The sequence below is a fragment of the Grus americana genome, chromosome 2 (assembly GCF_028858705.1).
Source record: "Grus americana isolate bGruAme1 chromosome 2, bGruAme1.mat, whole genome shotgun sequence".
Lineage (NCBI taxonomy): Eukaryota > Metazoa > Chordata > Aves > Gruiformes > Gruidae > Grus > Grus americana.
This window is the reverse complement of record NC_072853.1, coordinates 90,940,538-90,960,706: the sequence shown is the minus strand read 5'-3', so window position 1 is coordinate 90,960,706 and position 20,169 is coordinate 90,940,538. Positions and strand designations below refer to the sequence as shown.

The 20,169-nt window shown below is 42.7% G+C and overlaps 2 protein-coding genes across 6 annotated transcripts in view; both read right to left on the bottom strand.

Annotated features, from left to right (window-relative positions):
* Nucleotides 1-4,831, bottom strand: part of TNFRSF11A (TNF receptor superfamily member 11a) — a 29,765-nt gene extending 24,934 nt beyond the window's left edge. The window contains exons 1-2 of the mRNA XM_054817970.1: nt 4,786-4,831; nt 3,389-4,226 (exon numbers count right to left, since the gene is read on the bottom strand). Of these exons, the coding sequence (XP_054673945.1) occupies nt 3,389-3,448 (60 nt within the window). The 5' untranslated portion in view covers nt 3,449-4,226; nt 4,786-4,831. The remainder of the gene's footprint in view (nt 1-3,388; nt 4,227-4,785) is intronic.
* A 6,632-nt stretch (nt 4,832-11,463) lies between these two features.
* RELCH (RAB11 binding and LisH domain, coiled-coil and HEAT repeat containing) overlaps nt 11,464-20,169 on the bottom strand; it is an 84,595-nt gene continuing 75,889 nt past the window's right edge. For all 5 annotated transcript variants that reach the window (XM_054814859.1, XM_054814860.1, XM_054814861.1 and 2 more), the window contains one exon: nt 11,464-13,245. In XM_054814859.1, coding sequence (XP_054670834.1) covers nt 13,125-13,245 — 121 coding nt within the window. In that variant the 3' untranslated portion in view covers nt 11,464-13,124. The remainder of the gene's footprint in view (nt 13,246-20,169) is intronic.

Genomic DNA, 20,169 nt, shown 5'->3' with positions numbered 1-20,169 from the left:
ACATCAGGAAGATGATGCCTAACATGAAAAGAGAAGTGGCAGAGGTTTCTTAAGTTGTGGATTGGTTCAGTTTTATATGTATTATATTCCTTTTATATGAGGTGCTGTAAGATTTTTCACGTTTCGGGGGGAAACTGCAAAGCAATGAAAAGCTTTCCAGTTTCCCTTGCAGGAGTCGTTCCTGCACAGGCATTTTGACAAGTGCACTAATTGAATTGCAATAACTTTGAAACGCATGCTGTGAACAGAATAAATCCAGGAGTTTAAATTGTTATTGTAGAAGTTTTACTCTACTGAGTGATTCCTTTGGCCCTGATCAGAGCAGGAGTACTGGACCAGGAGAGCCCATGATATTACACAGCATGGACATTTTTATGCTCTTTTTTCCCCTCTCATCATAAAGACTGTGTATTTTTAGGAAGTTTAAAGATAATCTATATTTTTGGCCAAAAATTTTCTATTTTACAAAGAATTCCACATGCTTGCAGTGAGCGAACTTTCCCTATAAAGTAAATATTACGGAGCAGTAGAAGAATCCATCCCATTGCCACACAAGGGAAGAAGAGTCATTGGCGTTAAACCAGGCAACTGGTTTATTACACGTTTGCAAACGTGCAATTCCTCACTGGCTTTAACTCCCATCTGACAGAAACACTTATGCTCTTCACCAGTGTCAAGTGAGGAAAGGGATGTGACTATTCTGTGTAAAGAAGCTGAGCAGATCATGCCTCAGAAAGCAAAATACCACGTCCTCTGACAGGCGCCCAAGACGAATCACTTGGAAAGATCATCTTGTGGCTGAAGCACAAGACAAGGAGGGCTGAGCTCTGCCCCTGGCAGTTCTGCTCCACGCTCGGTGTGTGACCTAGAGCAAGTCACGAATTCTCTGTTCCTGTTTCCTCTTTGGTGAAAATGATGACGATGATCATGTCTATTCTCAGCAGAATTATGAATACTCATTAACTTACATTTCCAAATGTTTCTCTTTCTTCGCAGGAAACGCGTTGCAAATATCACTGCCCTAACACTACCCCACCATATTATCAACCCTAAACTGACACAAGTGCATCAGACAAACTTCAGCTCTACCACACTTACTCTCACCATTTGTTCCACCAGAAAACAGCCGTCTTATAAGAAACCACCATTCAAATCACTGAGGCAAAGGAGAACCTGAAAGGCTGGCTGGGAGCAGCATCTCTCCAGGCTTGCCTTCCTTTCACATTCTTGACTTGCAGGTCATGCTCATGGTTGCAGACGGGATATTGGATTAACTGGCTCTTTGACAAAGTATGGCTTTTCCTATGTAAGCTTATACTACAACTTTCCTGGAGCCCCCTACTATTTTGTACTGCTACTTGTCCAAAGCATTGGCTATGGAAAGATGCACCCTGTGCAACCACTCACAGACCCAAAATTAAGCGCGTGTTGAATGCAGTGGAAAGACTTTACGTGTCACCTCCAAATAAATACAAGTTCCCTGTTCTGCATCCTCTGAAACGCTATGAATTGAGAGGTAAGAAATAATGAGGAGCTCCTCCTGGCTCCTACATCAGGGTACCTGAAACATGCTGGGAGCTATAGCACGGAAATCTGAATTTCCAAGGTTTGGTCAAGAGTTGAGCAGGTTCCAGGCAATGAGAAGATTCCAAAGGGAACAACTGCCCCAAACCCAAACAGTTCCAGAAGGAAGCAAAAACGTAAGGGTTAGTGACCTGAAGCAAAGGTACGAAGAATGTTGCGATCTGCTCATCACACTGCATTGATCGCAGTCCTGAACATCAGGGCAGAAAAAAAAAAAAAAGACAGATACAGAAGATACTGAGGAATGGGACAAACCACCTGAAAGCTATGATGTAAAAATCACTTTTGAAATACGCAGGCTCAATTCATATACATATGGAGGACACCTGGAAAGCTGCAATTTAAGAGAAGCCTAAGGGTGGACAAAATGAAACATATGTTTTAGAGGGGAAAAAACGCCTGTGTGGTTTTAGGCAACATATTTAGGACCAGGGATCCAGAGGAAAGTCTCTCAGGACTATGCGGTCAGACATTAAATTGTAAGCTGTAGACAGCAGAGGGTTTTTTGTTTTGTTTTGTTATCTTTTTTTCTTGAAGCTGCACCTTGCTCTCAGGGAACCCAGCCATAGCCCAGTTATAGCACTATGTTGAGGGAAGCGCTTAAAATGACACAAGTAATTAAGAATAATGAGACACTTAGAAATACTAGAAGTTCAAATGAAAGAAATACAAATGGCATCGAGGCTGCCAAGCATTGATTAATGGTGGAAATACAGTGCCTGTAGCATGGGATTTGCAAACAGCCTGCCAGTCTAGAAGGGTCTAAATAACCCAAAGGGAGAGGAATCGTTTTTAAGCTGTATAATTAGAAAAAGCAAAGCAAGATTCTGCAAATTTAAACCGCTGGAGGAAACCCAATGTCTGCCATTCACAAGGCTCAGCAAGCGCTGCCCGTAGAAAATGGCCTTTCTGAGAACAGGGGAAGACCAGCAACGATCCCAACTGTAAAACACGCTGACCATTAGCCACCTGGCATTGCATGAAGCTGCAAAAAGAGCACGCTCTGCTTGCAAAGAACCACGGAGCCAAACCTCGCTCAAATCTTTCCCCTTGAGAGGAAAGGGCTCCCCTTTTGGGGCAGCTGACCTGGGATCAGGGTTTGGTTCCTGCCTCTGACACGAGCCGCAAGTGAACCTCCAAGGGAGTCACGTAGCCGGTCTGGGCCTCAATCTTCCACCCGTGGACCTGAGGGCACAATGCTGTCCCACCTCCCGGGGCCGCTCAGCGGGTGCCTACATTCGGGATGGCAGGGTGGTCAAAGCACGAGGGGGGCTGCACCCCCCCGGGGGGGGGGGGCTGAGAGCCGTAGCTGGGCTGTGAAGACTATACGCGCTCGTCCCACGTCTGAGGGACAAGTGTGCTCACGCTCTCTTGAATAAATCTGTTCGGTAGGGTGGAGTCTGCCTTATTTTTACTCTACATGCAAATTATATCCCTCAACAACCTCACTGCAAATATTTTCTGGTTTCTCACACCCTGCCCTGGGCAGGAGTAGGCTGTTTTCTCTGCAGATTCTCTGGCTTCCTTTGGAGCTTTGGGTTCGGGCTATTTTGATTTTAAAGAAGCGAGAGAAGCGTGTGAGACAGGGCGAGTTGCAGGGAAAAAAACAAAACCAAAAACTAAACAACCAGAGGGGGGAAAAAAGGGCAGGCGAAGCTGTTCTGCTAAACTCCGCTCTGCCAGCGCCGGCGGCGCAAGATGCGACTTCACCGCCTCCTCCGAGCGACAGGCGAAGAACCAAACCTCCTGGGGTGAGATGCGACACCCGCCTTCCCCCTCCCCAGCCCTGGCAGCGCAGCCTTACCTGTTTGCCAGCGGCAGCGAGGCAAAGGAGAAGCAGCCAGCAGCCTGACGGGACGGGCATGTCTGGGTGTCCGTCTCTGCCTCCTCCTGCGGCTGCTTTTCCTGCCACCAAAGAGAAACTAGATCCTTCCAGCCAAGCCCCCGCGCCCCGGCAGCAGAGTGAGGCACATTTGAGCTAGCTACTTCTCTTTCTTCCTTTCCTTCCTCTCAGCTACACGCGGGGAGAAGAGAGAAGAAGAAGAAGAGAGAGAGAGAAAAAAAAAAAAAAGGGTGCCTGGCTGTAGTTCCCACAGCATTTCCTCAGACTTGACATGCAGGTTTTTTTTTTTTCCCCCCCTCTTCTTGTCCCTCCCTTTCCTTTCTCCACCCCCTTTTACAAGAAGTTTAGTCACCATGCCCACGTCCCTCCTCCTGCCGATGGAGACTGCTTTCCCGGTCCTTCCCGATGGGGCCATCCATCCACCTGCCTCCCAGCCTCCGCGCCCTCCCTTCCCAGCCCTCCTCTTACCTGGCGCCATCCCTCGCCGTGCATCTGCCCCATAATCGCCCCCTTTTACTCAGCACCTCTGGATATTGCCTTACACTGTCAGAGGACATCTTGGGCCTCGGGCGGCCTCCCACCTCGCTCTCTGATCCGCCCTGGCACAACCGCCCTCCTGCCGGCACCTGCCCCCGGCACTGGGGAAAGCCTCCCGTCCCGTCCCGTGCCCTCCCGTCCCCTACCCCACCTCTGCTCCCGTGCAACAGCCCCGCAGGCACCAGCCTCGGCGTTTTGGCACAGCTCGAGGCCCCCCAAGTACTTCGCTTTGGCTGACGGCAGGAGCTGGCTGGTGGGATTGCTGCCAGGGGCAAGAAAAACAGAAGATGAGATTGGGGAGCTCTCCTGAAACAGCCCATGCGGTGCACAGGGTCAGTCCCTGCGACCCAACTCAGGACTGTGCAAAGTGGCCTCTTGAGCCCCAAAACAGACTCATCGCCAACACCACCGACCCAGCAGCACCCACCCTGCCCGGCAAAAGAGCGGCTGCAGCTGGTGGCACGCTGTTCAAGCCTGGGCACAGCCTGCGCAATGCCCCTCGTCTCACAAAGAGAGCGGGAACCCTCTGTGGTGGGGCATGACAGCGCAGCACCAATTTATGGGGGCTGAGGATCTGGCAGAGCCAACCGTGCCGTTACACCTTCCCTGCCTCCCCGTGCTCACACGCCGCTGTGAAATAAGCCGGGAGCGTGCTTCTGACTTGAGCAAATAAGGAAGTTGTTCTTTCACTTGTGTATTTAGATTTAACCCTTGACCAGGAAAACAGAAGTTATTTATAAGTTGCTCTATGTTTGCAAATAAATAAATAAATTCAAACACATAAAAATTAAGAGAGTATTTAAAAAAAAAAAATCCTTTACCTGTGCTGCTGTGATCTGATTTGTGCTCAGAGGAGAAGCCGTTTTGGGACAGAAACAGCTGTCGGGTTTCTCTCCTGCAGCTAGCATGGAGGGCTTGCCTGCGTGGCAAAACAAAGCTACAACCTTCACCTCTGCATAGTTTCCAGGGGCCATAAAGCCAGACCTTTGTAATCTTCTTAAAGTTCTTTTCAACACTTCACACCTCAACGCTCTCTGCGAGTGCTGGGCCTGGCCCGAGCTGTGCTCACGCAGGTCTCAGTGCCCACATTTCCCCTGCCTGGTCTCTGACACCACATGGCTGTTCGGGCACTGGTGGCCCCTGCGTGGGTTTGATGCTCCATGACAGGCTATGGGACAAAATGACATGGCATGAGGTGCCTGGCTTAGGGCCAGCGGCTGGTCCTGCTGCCCATTCACCTCAAGAAGAGCTAAGGTGAGGGACATGCTGATGGGTTTTAGCGAGCCACAGAGTTTGCAATTGCAGCGTCAGAGCCCTGTTGGCCTGCCAGAGGAGTCGAGGTCTCACCACACTTGGGCTGGACGGGCCGCAGCTCTAGTACCGATCAGAAATTGAGTTGAGGACGAGGGGTGGGAGGGATGGCTGCGGCACCCAGCTCACCTGGTAGGCAACACGTACAAAGCTGACTTCACCAGGGGCTTTGCAAAGTAAGGCGTGAGGTGCGGGTAATGTACGTGCCCGTGCTATGCCCCGTTGGTCCTAGAGGGAGCCTGGTGAGATGGCAGAGCAGCGCCGGGTGGAGAACCTTCTGCCAGAGCCATGTCCGCCCACCGCCAAAAACTCACAGCCCTGTGCCAGCCGTATTGTTTTAAAATGCTCGTATTTAAGGTACAAGGAAATGTTTCTTTTTAAACAGAACAGTCTGTTAAGTCTCTTCCCCTTTTCACATTTAGCACAATACCGAGGCTTATACGCTGTGTTTATTTACCAGCTGCTCACTCTAACTATTGATTTACAGGAGCAAACTCACACTGTCATGAGCAGTTAGACACGTTATCGGCTCGCGCTGAAGGTGTTGAATAAAGGCTTTGAAGGCACTGAGTAAAGCCAAGCCCTGTTCAGCTCCGAGGAGCTCCAGACAGTTCAGTATTGCACGTTAGCTGTTACTTTTGCATTCTCACCCCTTTCCTCTCTGAAGTATTTCTTGTTCAGCCTGAAATTTCTCTCATTTTCTACCACTATGTGAAAACAGCCTCTTTTTGAAAGCGCAGATATTTTCCTCCAAGTTAAATTTTATGTTTCTGAGCCAAAACCCGCAGAAGCCACTGCTGGGTGCTTTATAGTCTTAATTATGTATTGCAGTAGATCGTTAGAAGCTGAAATGTGAATGCTCGAAAATATGAACTAGGGAATGTATAGGAGAAAGCGCTGTCAATGCTCTTACATTTATGGTGTATATCATTCTATGGAGCACAAGTACAAACTAAAAATTTACACCAAAACTGGCTTCTCAGCTTTTTCTTTTGTAGGAAAGTTTTTTGGTTTTTTTTTCTATTATAGAACACTAGGTTTTCCACTACCTTTACAGAACACCTATTTTGAATAAAACTAAATGCTTGAAATCTGAAAGCTTCACACTTAGGGTGGCATTCGGGTGTCTCCTGTTTCTGCTCCCCACTGTGGCATGCAAGCCTAAACTGGACTGGCCTTCAGGATGCTCTGTCTAGAGAGGAGAGATGGAAAGCCATGTGCAGTACGACAGAATCAAAGTACTCTCCTGGATAATACCAGGATCCCTCCCCTGGTGCAGCCTGCTATGGGAAACAAACAGCTCTCTCCTTACCTCCTCCCTGAAGAAAGAAAAGTGGAAAGTACATACTAAATAATATTTTAAAAGAACTACAGCATTCAGTGTAATACTGCAGATTTTGTAACTGTCTGAAAATGAAAGCACTTTGGCATCAGTGTAAGAATGTCTCTTTTTCCACGAGCTTGGATAAATGGCGACTAACCCCCAGCAAATCCCTGACTTCGACTCCCTTCTTTCCAGAACTTTCAACCTGAAAAGCAAAGGTAAGGAATGGTTTGGTGGATACACCAGTCAACTGGGCATCTGAACAGCACCTGTAGGCTCACATTCACATCCCTCGCTACTCCTTCGCTTCATCCATACCGAACTCCCCTGCCCCTCACCTCCATGAGGGCCCCAGCCCCCTCGTGATGCCCCGTTTCCCCGGGAGGGAGAACTAGGAGGCCGCGTATGAAACCTGGGTCTTCGAAACGACGTGAAAGAAGCCTGTGCAGAGAAGCAAAACTGAAAGGCACAGGGTCGCACCCCAGGATGCCTTTTCACGCCACGCAGAAGGGCTGTGAAGGTGCTTCCATCCCCCTGCCTCTCACATCCTGTCAAGGGATGGGGGATGAGATGAAGAGTTTTGTTGGATGAAGATCAACATTTTTCTTCCACTAGATGTTGTCAAGACTGGTTGGAGTTTTGGACTCTGAACTAAATACAGGCTTTGTAAATACGAGCACCTGTCTCTGGGCAGGTGAGCGAGAAACCCAGTACCATGTCCAAGGATAGCGCTCTCAGAAAGAGTCCTCTAAATTGGAGGATGCTTGGGGGGGGGGGCAGGTGGGCTGCAGTGCTGCTTATGGAGTATCAGCAACCCACGCACAGAGTCTGTCATGGGGCCGGGGAGAAAGGCTGCCTCATCACCCACCACAAGGAGAGGGCCCTCCCGGATCATCCAACATGTTGAGCTTTCTACACTGAGTTAAAGAGAAAAAAGGTAGAAAAATATCTGCACATTTTTAGCACAGGGGGCTCTAATTTCAGTTGAGGTCTCTAGCTATTAATCCATTAAAAAAGGATTTTATTATTTACCTAAAAAAAAAGTCATATACAAAACCATGCCATCAACTTGAAACTGTTTTCTTCCTGTGAAATGCAAGTTTCCATAACAGACTATTGCCCAATCTTCGTGAGATTTTCAAGCACACAAATATTTTTCATGACACAGCAAGTATAATGAAGCTTATTGGTGTGGCTTAGACAACACACCTTCTACATCCCACAGAAATGTACCGGTGCTGAATGCCTGTCAAAAACCTGGTCTGCAGCATTCAGAAGAAAAAAGTTCACAACCAGCCACCACTGATGCGTCAAATATTTGAAGTACGTGCAAGCACGCACTGAACCGATAGGTTATCACCAACTCCCATGGCAATAATAATACCTACGTACTTCTGGAAAGAAATACAGAGTCATGGTGAATTTTTAACTTTGAATATTTGATCACGCTTATCAGACACCAACCTGATGACCTCCAAGACTTAAGTCATATATTCATCCTTGGGAGAAGAGCAACACTGGGCACAAACTAGGGAGTTTGCTCTGTCTTGCCTGGAGAGGAGTCTTTAAGAGTGGCAAACACCCACCAAGGCCTCAGCAAGAGGGCTGAGACCACAAGCGCTTTGAAACAGCATGCAACACCCCACTGCCAGTTCTGCGGAGTCGCCCCGTCGTTGTATCTAACGGCACAATTAACGATCTCAAACTTCTTTGAAGACTCACCTGAATATTGACTCAGGCTTGCGTCCGTGGAGTGCATTCCTCCCGCAGCAAAGGATCAGATCTAAACAACACTTACTGCCTATTAAATGCTACAGCTGCTTCCTCCCCATTCCCAGCTGCCGATCCCCTTGCAGCACGTTGAAAGGGAAGGTGTAACAGGCCCGGCAGAATGACACGCTGGATCCTACAAGGCACACGCCGCAGCTGCTGTAACTTTAGGAGGACTCCATCATACCGCCTCCACCTCAGCTGCAACTGAAGCTGAATAAGTTTTTCAGGTTTTGGGGAATGGGAAAAATCTCCGTTAAAATGCAGGGCAAAGAGCAGCAGCACAAGACCACAATCAAAATAATTTTGGGACATGAGGAGAGGCACATGAAATACCAGTGCTGGGAAAGGGACCCGACAGGCCGCTGTCGTGACGTTGGCCCTTATGCCAGTTTGCAAGTCACCTTTTCGAGTCACTGACTTCTACAGTAGAACTACTCACACTCCAAGTTTCTAGGAACTAGAAATCTTCAGCGTAAGGAATCCTTTGACTGCATTGGAAGTATGATGGAAGTTCAAGCTCAGGCTGCAGCGCAGATGCCTCCAAAGATAGAGGCTGTTTGCAACCGACGAGCCTGTTACAAGCTATACAAAAGCAGAATAACCTTTTCTTATGGTTTACCTATAAGCAGGAAACCTGACCAGTGTTACATCTAGAGGGAGAACACTTTAGAAACAGCTTCTCTGGAAAATGATTACTCATTCATGGTTACTCATTGAGATTAGTTAACACGATATGTCAGCATACAGCACTAAAATCCAGGACTTGCTTAGTCTACTTATTCAACAGCAGCACTCCTCTGTGCCTCTGCTGACCAATTTTATAATCTAAACCAAATCAGCTAGATATCCAAATGTGTTTACTAGAAACATTAGCCAGACTCAGCAAACCACCACAGCAGCCCCCTTGAAGTCCTGTTGCCTGGCTCCATACTGCAATCCTGTAATTCATCAGTGTTTACATCTGATGCAAGAAATTCTGTTATTCTACCTTGGATCAATGCCATGCCGATCAGCTGTTTCAGCACATTAATGATCTTCTACCCCAGGAAGCTTTGCTGGTAACACTGTGGTTTACTTCAATATCAACATCAGTAAGTTTCACGTGGGAAATTACTTAAAACATTTCGAATGCACCATACTCACCTTTAGAAACTACACTAAAACTTAGAGCTGCTTACTCTTGGAAGAGAAAAATGCCATGAATGCTGTCACAACACGGAGTACAGAAATATTTCGCACTTCTGCTTTTTCTGCACCATTTTGAATCATCTTATCATCCATGTGTAGCAATGAATTCCCACAATGTATTACAAAAACTCCTCCTTGTTCTTCACAACAGATCTTTTTAATGGATAACTTTTATCTTTCAAGCTTAACATTTTAATCTGCAAACATCAGCTTCCTCATTTTCTCTAGCCACTAATCCATTCAAAAACCGCTTTTAGTTCTTCTGACCAGAATATACTTTTATGTACAGTAATAGCGGCATTTTTTCTTTTTTTGGTGTGGAAGGGGAATGGAAGAGACTGACAGAAGAACGTGCAGCTTTTCTTAAAGAGCTCCCTTTATTTGCCTTGATTAGAAGACAGGAAAAGAGGAATTCGCCTCATTTATAGGTTTAGAAAATTAACTCTTTCAGAACAAAATATATGCAAAGTACCCGTCAGCCTTACGTTTAATCTACAGAAAATATATTTAGATCATGAAGGCTCATTCAGGCAGCCATGTACCTTTAGCCCACTGATCATCTTTGTTTAAAAGCTCCAGAGTCAGTCCTTTATAGGACAAAGGATAAAAAAGAGACATTAAGATTCTGAAATTACACTGGGGCAGCATGAGACCTTCAACATATCCCATATTTAAAGCCAACAAGTTGTAGAAGTTCAGGCAGAGCTAACAAAGCCAACACATTCTGCTTATTTATTTATTATTTTACAGAATCCTTATTTTAGGAAAATCATAAGCAGTTGAAGATAACTCTTTGGGGATTAATCGCTTTCCATGCTTGATACCCAACTGTCATCTTTTAATGAAGCATTTTCTCCCAAAAGGTTTGGTTTACTTGCTTTGTGCAGCAACAGGAGGAAAAAAGTTAATTTAAAATATCCTAGTAATGCTTTTCTTTAAAGATTTCTCGCTTTTCTTTCCCACTCCTGAATGCTGTAGTACCATAGCTAGGAGGAAAATGAAGAAAGAAAAAAAACCAAAACCAAAAACGAAACAGACCCAACACATAGAACAACTTCTTGCCATCTTCTTGAAAAATTTCAACATTTGGTAAACTAATAAACATGTTAAAAACCTCCTGCAACCAACAGAGACCTGAAATTTAGGAGACAAAACTTCTGAAGACACCTTGCAGAAGGTTTGTTGCCTACAGAGATTTATTTTTTTTTTCACCTCAGTAGTTACCGTGACAGGGGAGTCAGTATTCCTGGGATCCTCACTCAAACTCCCACTTGGATCAACCGGTATAAGTAAAATGCTGACTAGCAAAAGCTAAACTCTGCAAGGGGCTGGAGAGACTGGACCTAGCTGGACAAAGATGCTACATTTGTACTAACAAACTAGAGTCTCATCCCACAATCATCCATAGTTAAAAACTGCTGTCACAGTTTTTTGGCTTCTGCCCATTAGCAGGTTTCCAAACGCTGGCTGAAGTTCAGCGTGGGCTAGGAGCCGCTCTCACAGGCGGCCTGCAGGCAGCTGCCCTGCTTTGGAAAGTAGTGTAACCATAAAGAAGTCATTTTGGTCTCATGACTACAGAGCTATCTCTGGCACTGCAAGTACTGGAACAGACATAGGAGGAAAAAAAATTTTAAAAAGTGTGGCACAGGAGAGGAGGAGACCCTGCATGAAAATGGCAATAAAACCACACGTCTAGAAGCCAGAGTGAAACAGGCACATTGAAATGGGAAATTTAGCAAGTTCAGTCCACCATATGCTATGTAAAAAAACCCCAAACCAAAACCAAAAAAACCCAACAGTTAAGGCTGAAGAATTTCTGCACATTAGACCTGTCTGCTGTGACAGCTGGTTTGATACGATAATCTTTTTTGGAGAAGACTAGAAGTAACAAGACAAGGCAGGTATACAAAACTTTTTATTGACAACAGAACAATAGAGAGGAACATCACCACTTCCCATTCCTCAGGAATGTCTCCATTTCACAGTCAGTCTGCTAAAAGTATACTTTCATGGTAACAAGCAACATGAAGGCATGGAGCGGTCTGTAACCTCAAGAAGAATGTTTCAGGGCAGTGCAAAGGGACCGACAGTGTGCAAGTGTGCAGCAGGCCCTGTCACAACACAAACATGGCAGGCAGCGGAGCCCACAGGCACAGACACGGAGCAGTCAGAAGCCTCAAATTACCTCTGTTCTTTCCATCTAAGGGCAATACCTGAAGTGCTACTCCATCCACATTCTGGTTCAGAAGTGAACACTTTCTTCCCTCACTCCTTTTGCCTCCCCTGTCCTCAAAGATGTCAACTGAACAGTACCGTGTCAGAGAATGCCTGAGCTTTTATATTCTGATACCTCATACCAGTTCATGCATGCACTTGAGTTTACTTTTGGAAGCTTACATTGACATAACAAGGAAAAAAAAAAAAAGTGCTGCATGAGAATAAAAGGATTTAGTTGTTAATGCTTCCTTGCTAACAAAAATATTTGGTAGTTGCTGAAGATACTCCTTGCAAAGTCATTTTTATAAAGTATGTATGCAGCCTACTTAACATTTTAAAGAAACTGCATGTCAAACTCTTAACATAATTTCAAAAACTCTGAAATTAAATTTGAACTGAGATTCAATCCAAACAACAAAATATCTTAATTTTAGCTTTCACAATACACAGAACTGCACACTGAGTGCAAGATGAAAGCACACTTTCTCCTGCATAAGTTTTCTCTGCCTGCAGAACTGTACTGGGACCCCTGTGAAGTAGATTATGCATTTATTAACAGTTATTAATTTATCGTATTTTTCCTTTACTTAGTGGATGTGCCTCTGGATGTGTAGACTGGTTGTTAAAGTGCTTTAAAATAAAACAAAAACCCCAACAAAAGAAAACATCCCTCAAAAAAACCCACAACAGATGTGAGAATTTCATCTGAAGGACTTTGTACAGCATTTACAATGTCAGCATAAAGCATCTGAAACATGAGCATTCCTTGCAGACTGATGCAGTGCAAGCAGTCTCGTACATTAGATACTGCAATTCCTCTGGATTCAAGATGCACAATACTTACAAAAACAACCCTAGAAGCACAGACAAATGCTGGTGGCTCTTCCTCTTCTTTTTAGAAACATAATAAAAAAATCTGCATTACTCTTTCATAATTTAAATACATAAGTAATCTCCACTTTTATTACTTCATGACAATGACTTCAAATTTACATTATTTTAAGTACCGTCATAATAGCTCCATGTATAATACAGATATTTGCTGATATCCTGTCAGAAAATTAAAAAAAAAAACTTCCACTATATAAAAAAAATTATGCTGGAAAGACAAGAACACAGAACAGGGACTTGGTACAGACTGATTTCAGTTTTATATCAACCACAGTTAACCCAAAATTAACAGATACACAGCGATATTCAAAAGCAGTGCAAATATCTTTGGAGGTTAGAATAAAATTATACTATAAGAACATAAGACAGAAGAAATTAAAAGGCAAGTACTTCAAGTACAGGAACCAGTCTCTGTGAGGTCCATCTTAGTGTTAGCTGGGAGTTCCTTTTCCCATCTTACTTCTTCCTCTGAAACACATTAGCCAACATGGCACCTGATGTAGTCAGCTGGCCCATTTTATTCAAAAACTTGGTCTTTGTATCTTCACTCACAAGGCTCGCTGCAATCGACATTGAGCTAGGCAAGTAAAAGATTTAGTGACATAAGACTACAATGAAAAAAGAACATTCTGCTATTGTTTAATAAACAACTGAATTGTCTTTGCATTTTAGAGGTTTCAAGATCACAGAAGACCAGTCCAGCAAGAAGAATTGAAAAACCATCACCATCCAGCCCAAATACACTGTTAAATGAATTATCATGCCCTCACAGTCCTTGTGAAAAGTTGTAAACTATTTTTTACTACCTTTAGAAGTCATCACATTGGCATTTATTAGCTATTTGGCAATTGTTCTAGTGACAAATACCTCTGTGAAAGATCAACTTTTCCCTCTCACTGGAAATGTCAATCCTTGTTTATTTAATATAAGAAAAACAATACTGGTTCAGACCAAAGATCTATCTAGCCCAAGCATCCTGCCTCCAACAGTGACCACTAGCAGACATGTAGGAAAGAGTAAAAGCAAGGCAGGTAACAAAACGGTGACCTCTCTCCTTAATTTCCAACTCTTTTATTTTCCAAGTATTTCCACCTGAGCAGAGTTTAAAATTGGTGTGGACTGTTAATCTAGTCACTCCCAGTGAATCTTTATTTTATATTACTTGTTCAGCTTTCCCCTTGTAAATTTTGTGGTAAACCCCACTCTGGGGCACTGAGTGCTACTAGGTCTACCGCTCGCTGGGTAAAGGGATTTCTCCTCCTGGTTGTTGTGAACGTGACTCCTGCTACCTTTGCTTGAACATTCCTACTTCATACATACTACAGAAGACAATTGAGAGTCCACAGTTTTCCCCACAGACTGGACTAGAAGAGGCAACCCAATCAATGCTGAATCTACATGATCCTACAACTTCAAACAACTTGTTAAATTATCCCAATGCTGCAAATTTAACTGATTTTTTTATTTACAACATACCAGTGAGCTCAACTTCGGATATATGTAACTGATTAACACAGTAGGAGTAATCTGTCTCAAGACAGAGTACAACAAGGCAAATGTATGATTGCAGGAATATTAATAAATATTCCATACTTCCTATACTTGTATTTAAAATGGCAAACACATTTTTCAACATTAGACAGGGCCAATTTTACAAAACAGTGAAATTCTCCCTTGTGAGCTCAGCATGGACCCTGCATTTCAAACTTATACCTATGATCACAAGATCTGCCTTATTGGCACAGGCCAGCTTCCAGGAACTGACTTTTTGGTCTGCAAGGTTATAAAAAGTTCTGTTAGACACTTTTGCATCAAGGCAGGTCAAGGTGAAGTTAACTCCAAACTGCTTCAACAGAATCTGAATTATTTCTTCAAAGGTAGCAGGGATGCATTCAGTGTTTTTCTCCCATTTCATACCACAAAGAAAGGTGCTTAGTGGTAATGAATTTTGGTTCTTTTTAAACAGAAAACTTGAAAAAAACAAGAGAGAAGCTTCTCACTAAAGTTCTACTGTGGATTTACAGATAGCTTAATTGTATCAGAACTATATCCCCTGAAAAGGTATCGCCCATCCCTTGTGCTTTGTAAGCCAAAGTGACTCCCTGTCTTCTGCATTTCCACAATGCCTAATGGATCTCAGTCCTTGAAGGGGCCTTAGGAACGCCTCACACAGCATGCCAAAGAGAATCCCAAAGCATACCCTTAGGTATTTTTTTCAGTCCCTCTTCTATTAATGGCACAGGTTATTCAAATCAACCATCTTATTTTAAATATTATTATTAGCTGGTATTTTCTGAAAGCTCTGTAAAGTTCCTCATTATCTAATATTTGGTGTTTAAGTATCATTTTATTGAAAGTATGATGTCTGAATTTTTAGTAAAGTTTAAAATGCTGAAAATTGTTCTCAGGTTATATCTCTTTTTAGACAACACCTGATTAAAATTAACATTTTATTTAAAAAATAATAATCTTTTTAGTCTATTTAGCAGCCAGTGATGAAGATGTATAGCTGTTCCGAAATGATTTAATAAACTTTAAGTGAAATATTTCTTTCAGGCACAATCACACAGCCAGACATCTTTGGCTTGATTAAACATCTACGGTCAACTAAGGAATTGCATATTTCCAGTTGATAAAACTTAGCAGGTAAGTTATCACTACTGTAAGATGGATTTCTTGTGCAATTTCCCTTGATTTCATGATAAAGCAAAGGCATATAAATTATGTAAATAATAGTTTATACACGCTATCAGCTGGCTAATGACAAGAAGCTATTCCAGCCTATGATGTATCCCAGAGTTGTGTGTAACTAGGGAAAATGATTTGGGAACTATAGTACATGCCAAACATTAGCAACATTAAGAAAATAAAATTGCTCATTTCAGAAAAGAAAGTCTAGCAACTGGTGACAAACTTGCAGTTTTAAGCAAGCTGTGTTGTCATTATTCTAATGATCCAGAATAAGCTTGAGGAAACCAGGAAACATTCAACTGACTTTCAAAACAGTTTTGGGGGATATCAGCCATCTGATGTTAAAAATTAAAAGTTAAGAACTGAAGTGTCTAGAAGTTCATGTTTTCTAATATTATGTTATTGTAAATAGAAAGACAATCCACAACACTTGACATACTTAAAAGTTTAAATATGGCCCCAAAGTATTTCTATTACTATACAAATTGAACATTTAAACATAATAATAAAAGCAATATGAAATCAAATGAATTGAGTCTCATGTCTTTAAAAAATAATCAGAGAACCCAATAACATACCTTGTTTGAAACAAGTAGTCCTATAGAAAAGTCCTTGCATTTACTCATTATTTAAAAAAAAAAAAAACACCAAACCACAAACCAAAAAACTCACAAACAAAAATAATGTGTAAACATCAATTTTTTGACCAATGTCTAGATCAATTGCATGCTACACAGAGTTCTGCCTGTTTATGGGGAAGCTTTAGGCAAAAAAAAAATTCATGCTGGACATTTTGTAAAAATCCGTTTGTAACAAGTTGTTACCCATGATTGAAATACCTTGTTAATTGCTAAAAAAAAAAAAATTACCAAAAGTGGCTATCCAATATTTAAAAAGACAAAGCTTAATCATCTTTAAAAAACTACTTCTTTGACCTCATGCTATTTGACCAACCTTTTCTAACAGTAAGGGGCAAAGACAAGAAAACCAACTGCACCTTATGATTGCTTTTGCATCCAGTTTTAGTTTTGTGCATGCATTGTCATGTTGTTAACAAAAATCGGTAATTTATCTCCTAGTAGCATTTAAATCCTTCGTCAAATATATATTTAACACTGAAATTAGGAACTGAAATTGGCATGGGCTTAGCAAGAAAAAGGAGATATTTGTGTACATGAAAAGGTCATTTCTTCAGTGGTAAAATATTTCATGTTAATTTTGTACAGTAAAAGATTGCAACCATAGCCTGATTTCGAGTAAGAAAGGGGAAGGCTAACTAAAGAATGAAGCAACACATTGCCAAGACTTAACCTTTTCAAACCTTACAGTTTTCAGCAGTTGCATTCTAAAAGAAATACACTGGATGTTGTATCACGTTTGCATTTATCTGTTTCTGCAATGCTTTAATAGGACTAACTGCGATTTCAGAATATTTTCATAAGAAGGATTTCAAGTAATACAGACCTCTTGCATTTAGGTTAACATGTCTGCAGTGATACAAGCTAAAGCAAGGTACGTCTAAACCCTACATGAAATAAAAATTGATCACTCATCTCTAGCCACGCAGAGAATAGCTTCGATGAACTAAATAGGTTAAAACATTTGAGAGAGGTAACAGCACACATTAAAAAAATAAAATTAAATTAAAAATCTTGTCCAACTGAAGAGAACCACTTAGGGAGAGCTCAGTCAAGGAATTCTGATCATAACCTTAGGTTTCACAGTTAACACAGGTAAGGTAATTTAAAAACCTTCAGCTTAAGGTTGACAGTGTTCTTTAGAGACCGGTTTGATATCACGTACATTTGCTGCATTCTGGGAGAGAAATAAATTTCTTTCAGAATGTTTGCCTGAGAATGAATCAATTTCATATTTTCTAATGACCTCTCCTAAAAGGCTGTCAAGAAATTGTTCAAGAAGTAATAATTTACTTCAAAAAAACATTTATCAGATAAAACTCATATATTTAGATACATACACTGCTTTTATTTTTTTCTTTACATAGTCAAAGTCTGAGGCAGCGTCTTCTTTATCGTACAAAGAATGAAAATGCAAAAAGAATATTGGACAATCTGTCAATTAAAAAAAGAGTCCATAACACCCAGGCAGGGGAGATATTTGCAAAGTAATAGATGCTCATGTATGCAATTGATTCTAACGAATCAACCTGTTAGTCAAAATCCTATGTCATTGCTTATGTGGAGGGACATCCTTGCACAGGTTGGTTGGTGAGAGTCTACAGCAATTGCTTAGCATCAGATCTTCAAAGCGTCTGGCTGTTAATTCTGCCTTACCACAATTACAGTGATAGTGATGGACAGCGGGATTGAGTGCACCCTCAGCAAGTTTGCTAATGACACCAAGCTGTGTGGTGCGGTCAGCACACTGGATGGAAGGGATACCATCCTGAGAGCAGGCCTGTGTGAACCACATGAAGTTCAACAAGTCCAAGTGCAAGGTCCTGCATATGGGTCGGGGCAGTCCTAAGCACAACTACAGGCTGGGCAGAGAATGGACTGAGAGTGATATCCAACAGTAGAATTTTCCACTTTACAGGGACAGAAATGTGTTTGGGTTAGTGCTTAGACACTGTTTAATTTAGGGTTAAATGCACTACTTGCTTTGCTGACAACTATATATTTGAAGAAGAGCCGAAAGACTGATAAAAAGCATGCTTTGCTAAAGAGTATCCTTGGAGGAGAGCTGAAAAACTGATAAAGAGGAAACATCCTGCCCCAGCAGGCGCTGAGAGCTGGGTGATTGCCAGAGAGGCCTGAAGTCAACAAGAATCGCCAGTAACCAGGGGAAGGGAAAGTTGGCAAGGGTCACGGGTTTGCCACCACCTACCCAATTTAAGGACTGTGCAAATTACACCCCCCACACCCTCGAGGAGCATGCCTGCTAATTTAAAGATGCTAGACCAATAGTAGATGATGCAGTAATTAATAACTAATAAGCATAAATTTAGGTGGGTTTTTCTAATCCTGTAACAAGATAAATATGCGGTAGATTCTGTGTAGAGCAGTCCTGAGGAAAAGGACATGAGGGTGTTGGTGGATGAAAAGCTCAACATGAGCCAGCAATGTACGCTTGCAGCCCAGAAAGCCAACCATGTCCTGGGCTACACCAAAAGAAGTGTGACCAGCAGGTTGGGGGAGGTGATTCTCCCCCTCTTACTCCACTCTCGTGAGCCCACACCTGGGGTCCAGCTCTGGGGCCCCCAACATAAGAAGGACATGGAGCTGTTGGAGCGAGTCCAGAGGAGGGCTACAGAGCTGATCAGAAGGCTGGAGCACCTCTCCTATGAGGACAGGCTGAGAGAGTTGGGGTTGTTCAGCCTGGAGAAGAGAAGGCTCTGAGGAGACCTTACAGCAGCCTTTCAGTACCTGAAGGGGCCGACAGGAAAGCTGGAGAGGGACTGGTTACAAGGGCACATAGTGATAGGATGAGGGGTAATGTCTTTAAACTAAAAGGGGGTAGATTTAGATTAGATACAAGGAAAGAAATTCTTCACTATGGGGGTGGTGAGGGACTGGAACAGGTTGCCCAGAGAGGTTGTGGCTGCCCCCTCCCTGGAAGTGTTCAAGGCCAGGTTGGATGGGGCTTTGGGCAACCTGGTCTAGTGGAGGGTGTCCCTGCCCATGGCAGGGGGGTTGGACCTAGATGATCTTTAAGATCCCTTCCAACCCAAACCATTCTATGATTCCATACCTATTGGGTACCTACTATGCAAGGTACATAAGTACCAAGGGGAGACCTTGATAAAACTAATGCTTACTTGCAGAATTAGGATGGGTCTAATGGGGCAACTAGCAAGTTTCTATCTTGCCAAGAATCATTGGTAGGTTGTTTTCTGAGGAAATAGCTGGCTTAAGTGCCAACCTTTAACATAGCTGAAGGCAAGCTAAGCATTCACCATTCTTCAAAAATAAAAAGCAAATACACAGCTGCTGAAGAATCTGATGGATACAGGAAGGGGATGGACATTCAGAATATGGATGTCGGGGACACACACAGGTATGCATGCCAGAAAGCTCTACTTAAGAGAAGGCAGAAAGGGTAAGGGCAAAAGTACAAAGCTTGAGAAAGTGACATATTGAAGCCCTGGGGAAAAAAAAAAAACCAGCATGAATGCATGCATTTTTTGGTTCTTGACTGACTGGCTATTTACGTTGCAAGCGAGAAATATGCCTGTGGAGTGATTAAGTCAAATAAACCGGTTCTTATTCTGTGAATAACTAGTATGTCAAAGAAATACCTATTTCATTGTGAAAATAGCCACTCAACTGGAATACATTTGGTCAGTACAGTCCGTACTTCGTAATATTGCCACATGAACAGGAAAGAGGAAAGAAGGTGACAAACAGTGCATTCTTCAGATCTCGAAGTTTTTGTATTCCTCCTCCCTTAGACAGGAATTCTATATGACTAGACAGAACCAACTACCTTATTAGAACAGATACACTATGGACTGTGATTTGTTGTAGAATCTGAATGTTTTTTGTCTTAAAATTATTTCACTTCCAAAGTCTAAAGTTCATTTCTAGTACACCTTTAAGAGTTGACCCGATGCTCAAGTCTCAAATGGATTCAGTTCTTACTACACTCCATTCATTATCAGCTACACCAATAAACAGGCTAATTACCATGAATAAAGCCTGAGATATTTTATTTGGTGCATGAGAGACTGACTCTTTTTCCATACCATGTCTCTTCTGTTCAATTCTTGTACACCTTTCCTATTTCAGTTGTTCTCAAACTACCAGTTGCTTCCAGGATTTTGCCTGAGCTCTTTCAAGAAGTAAATTCT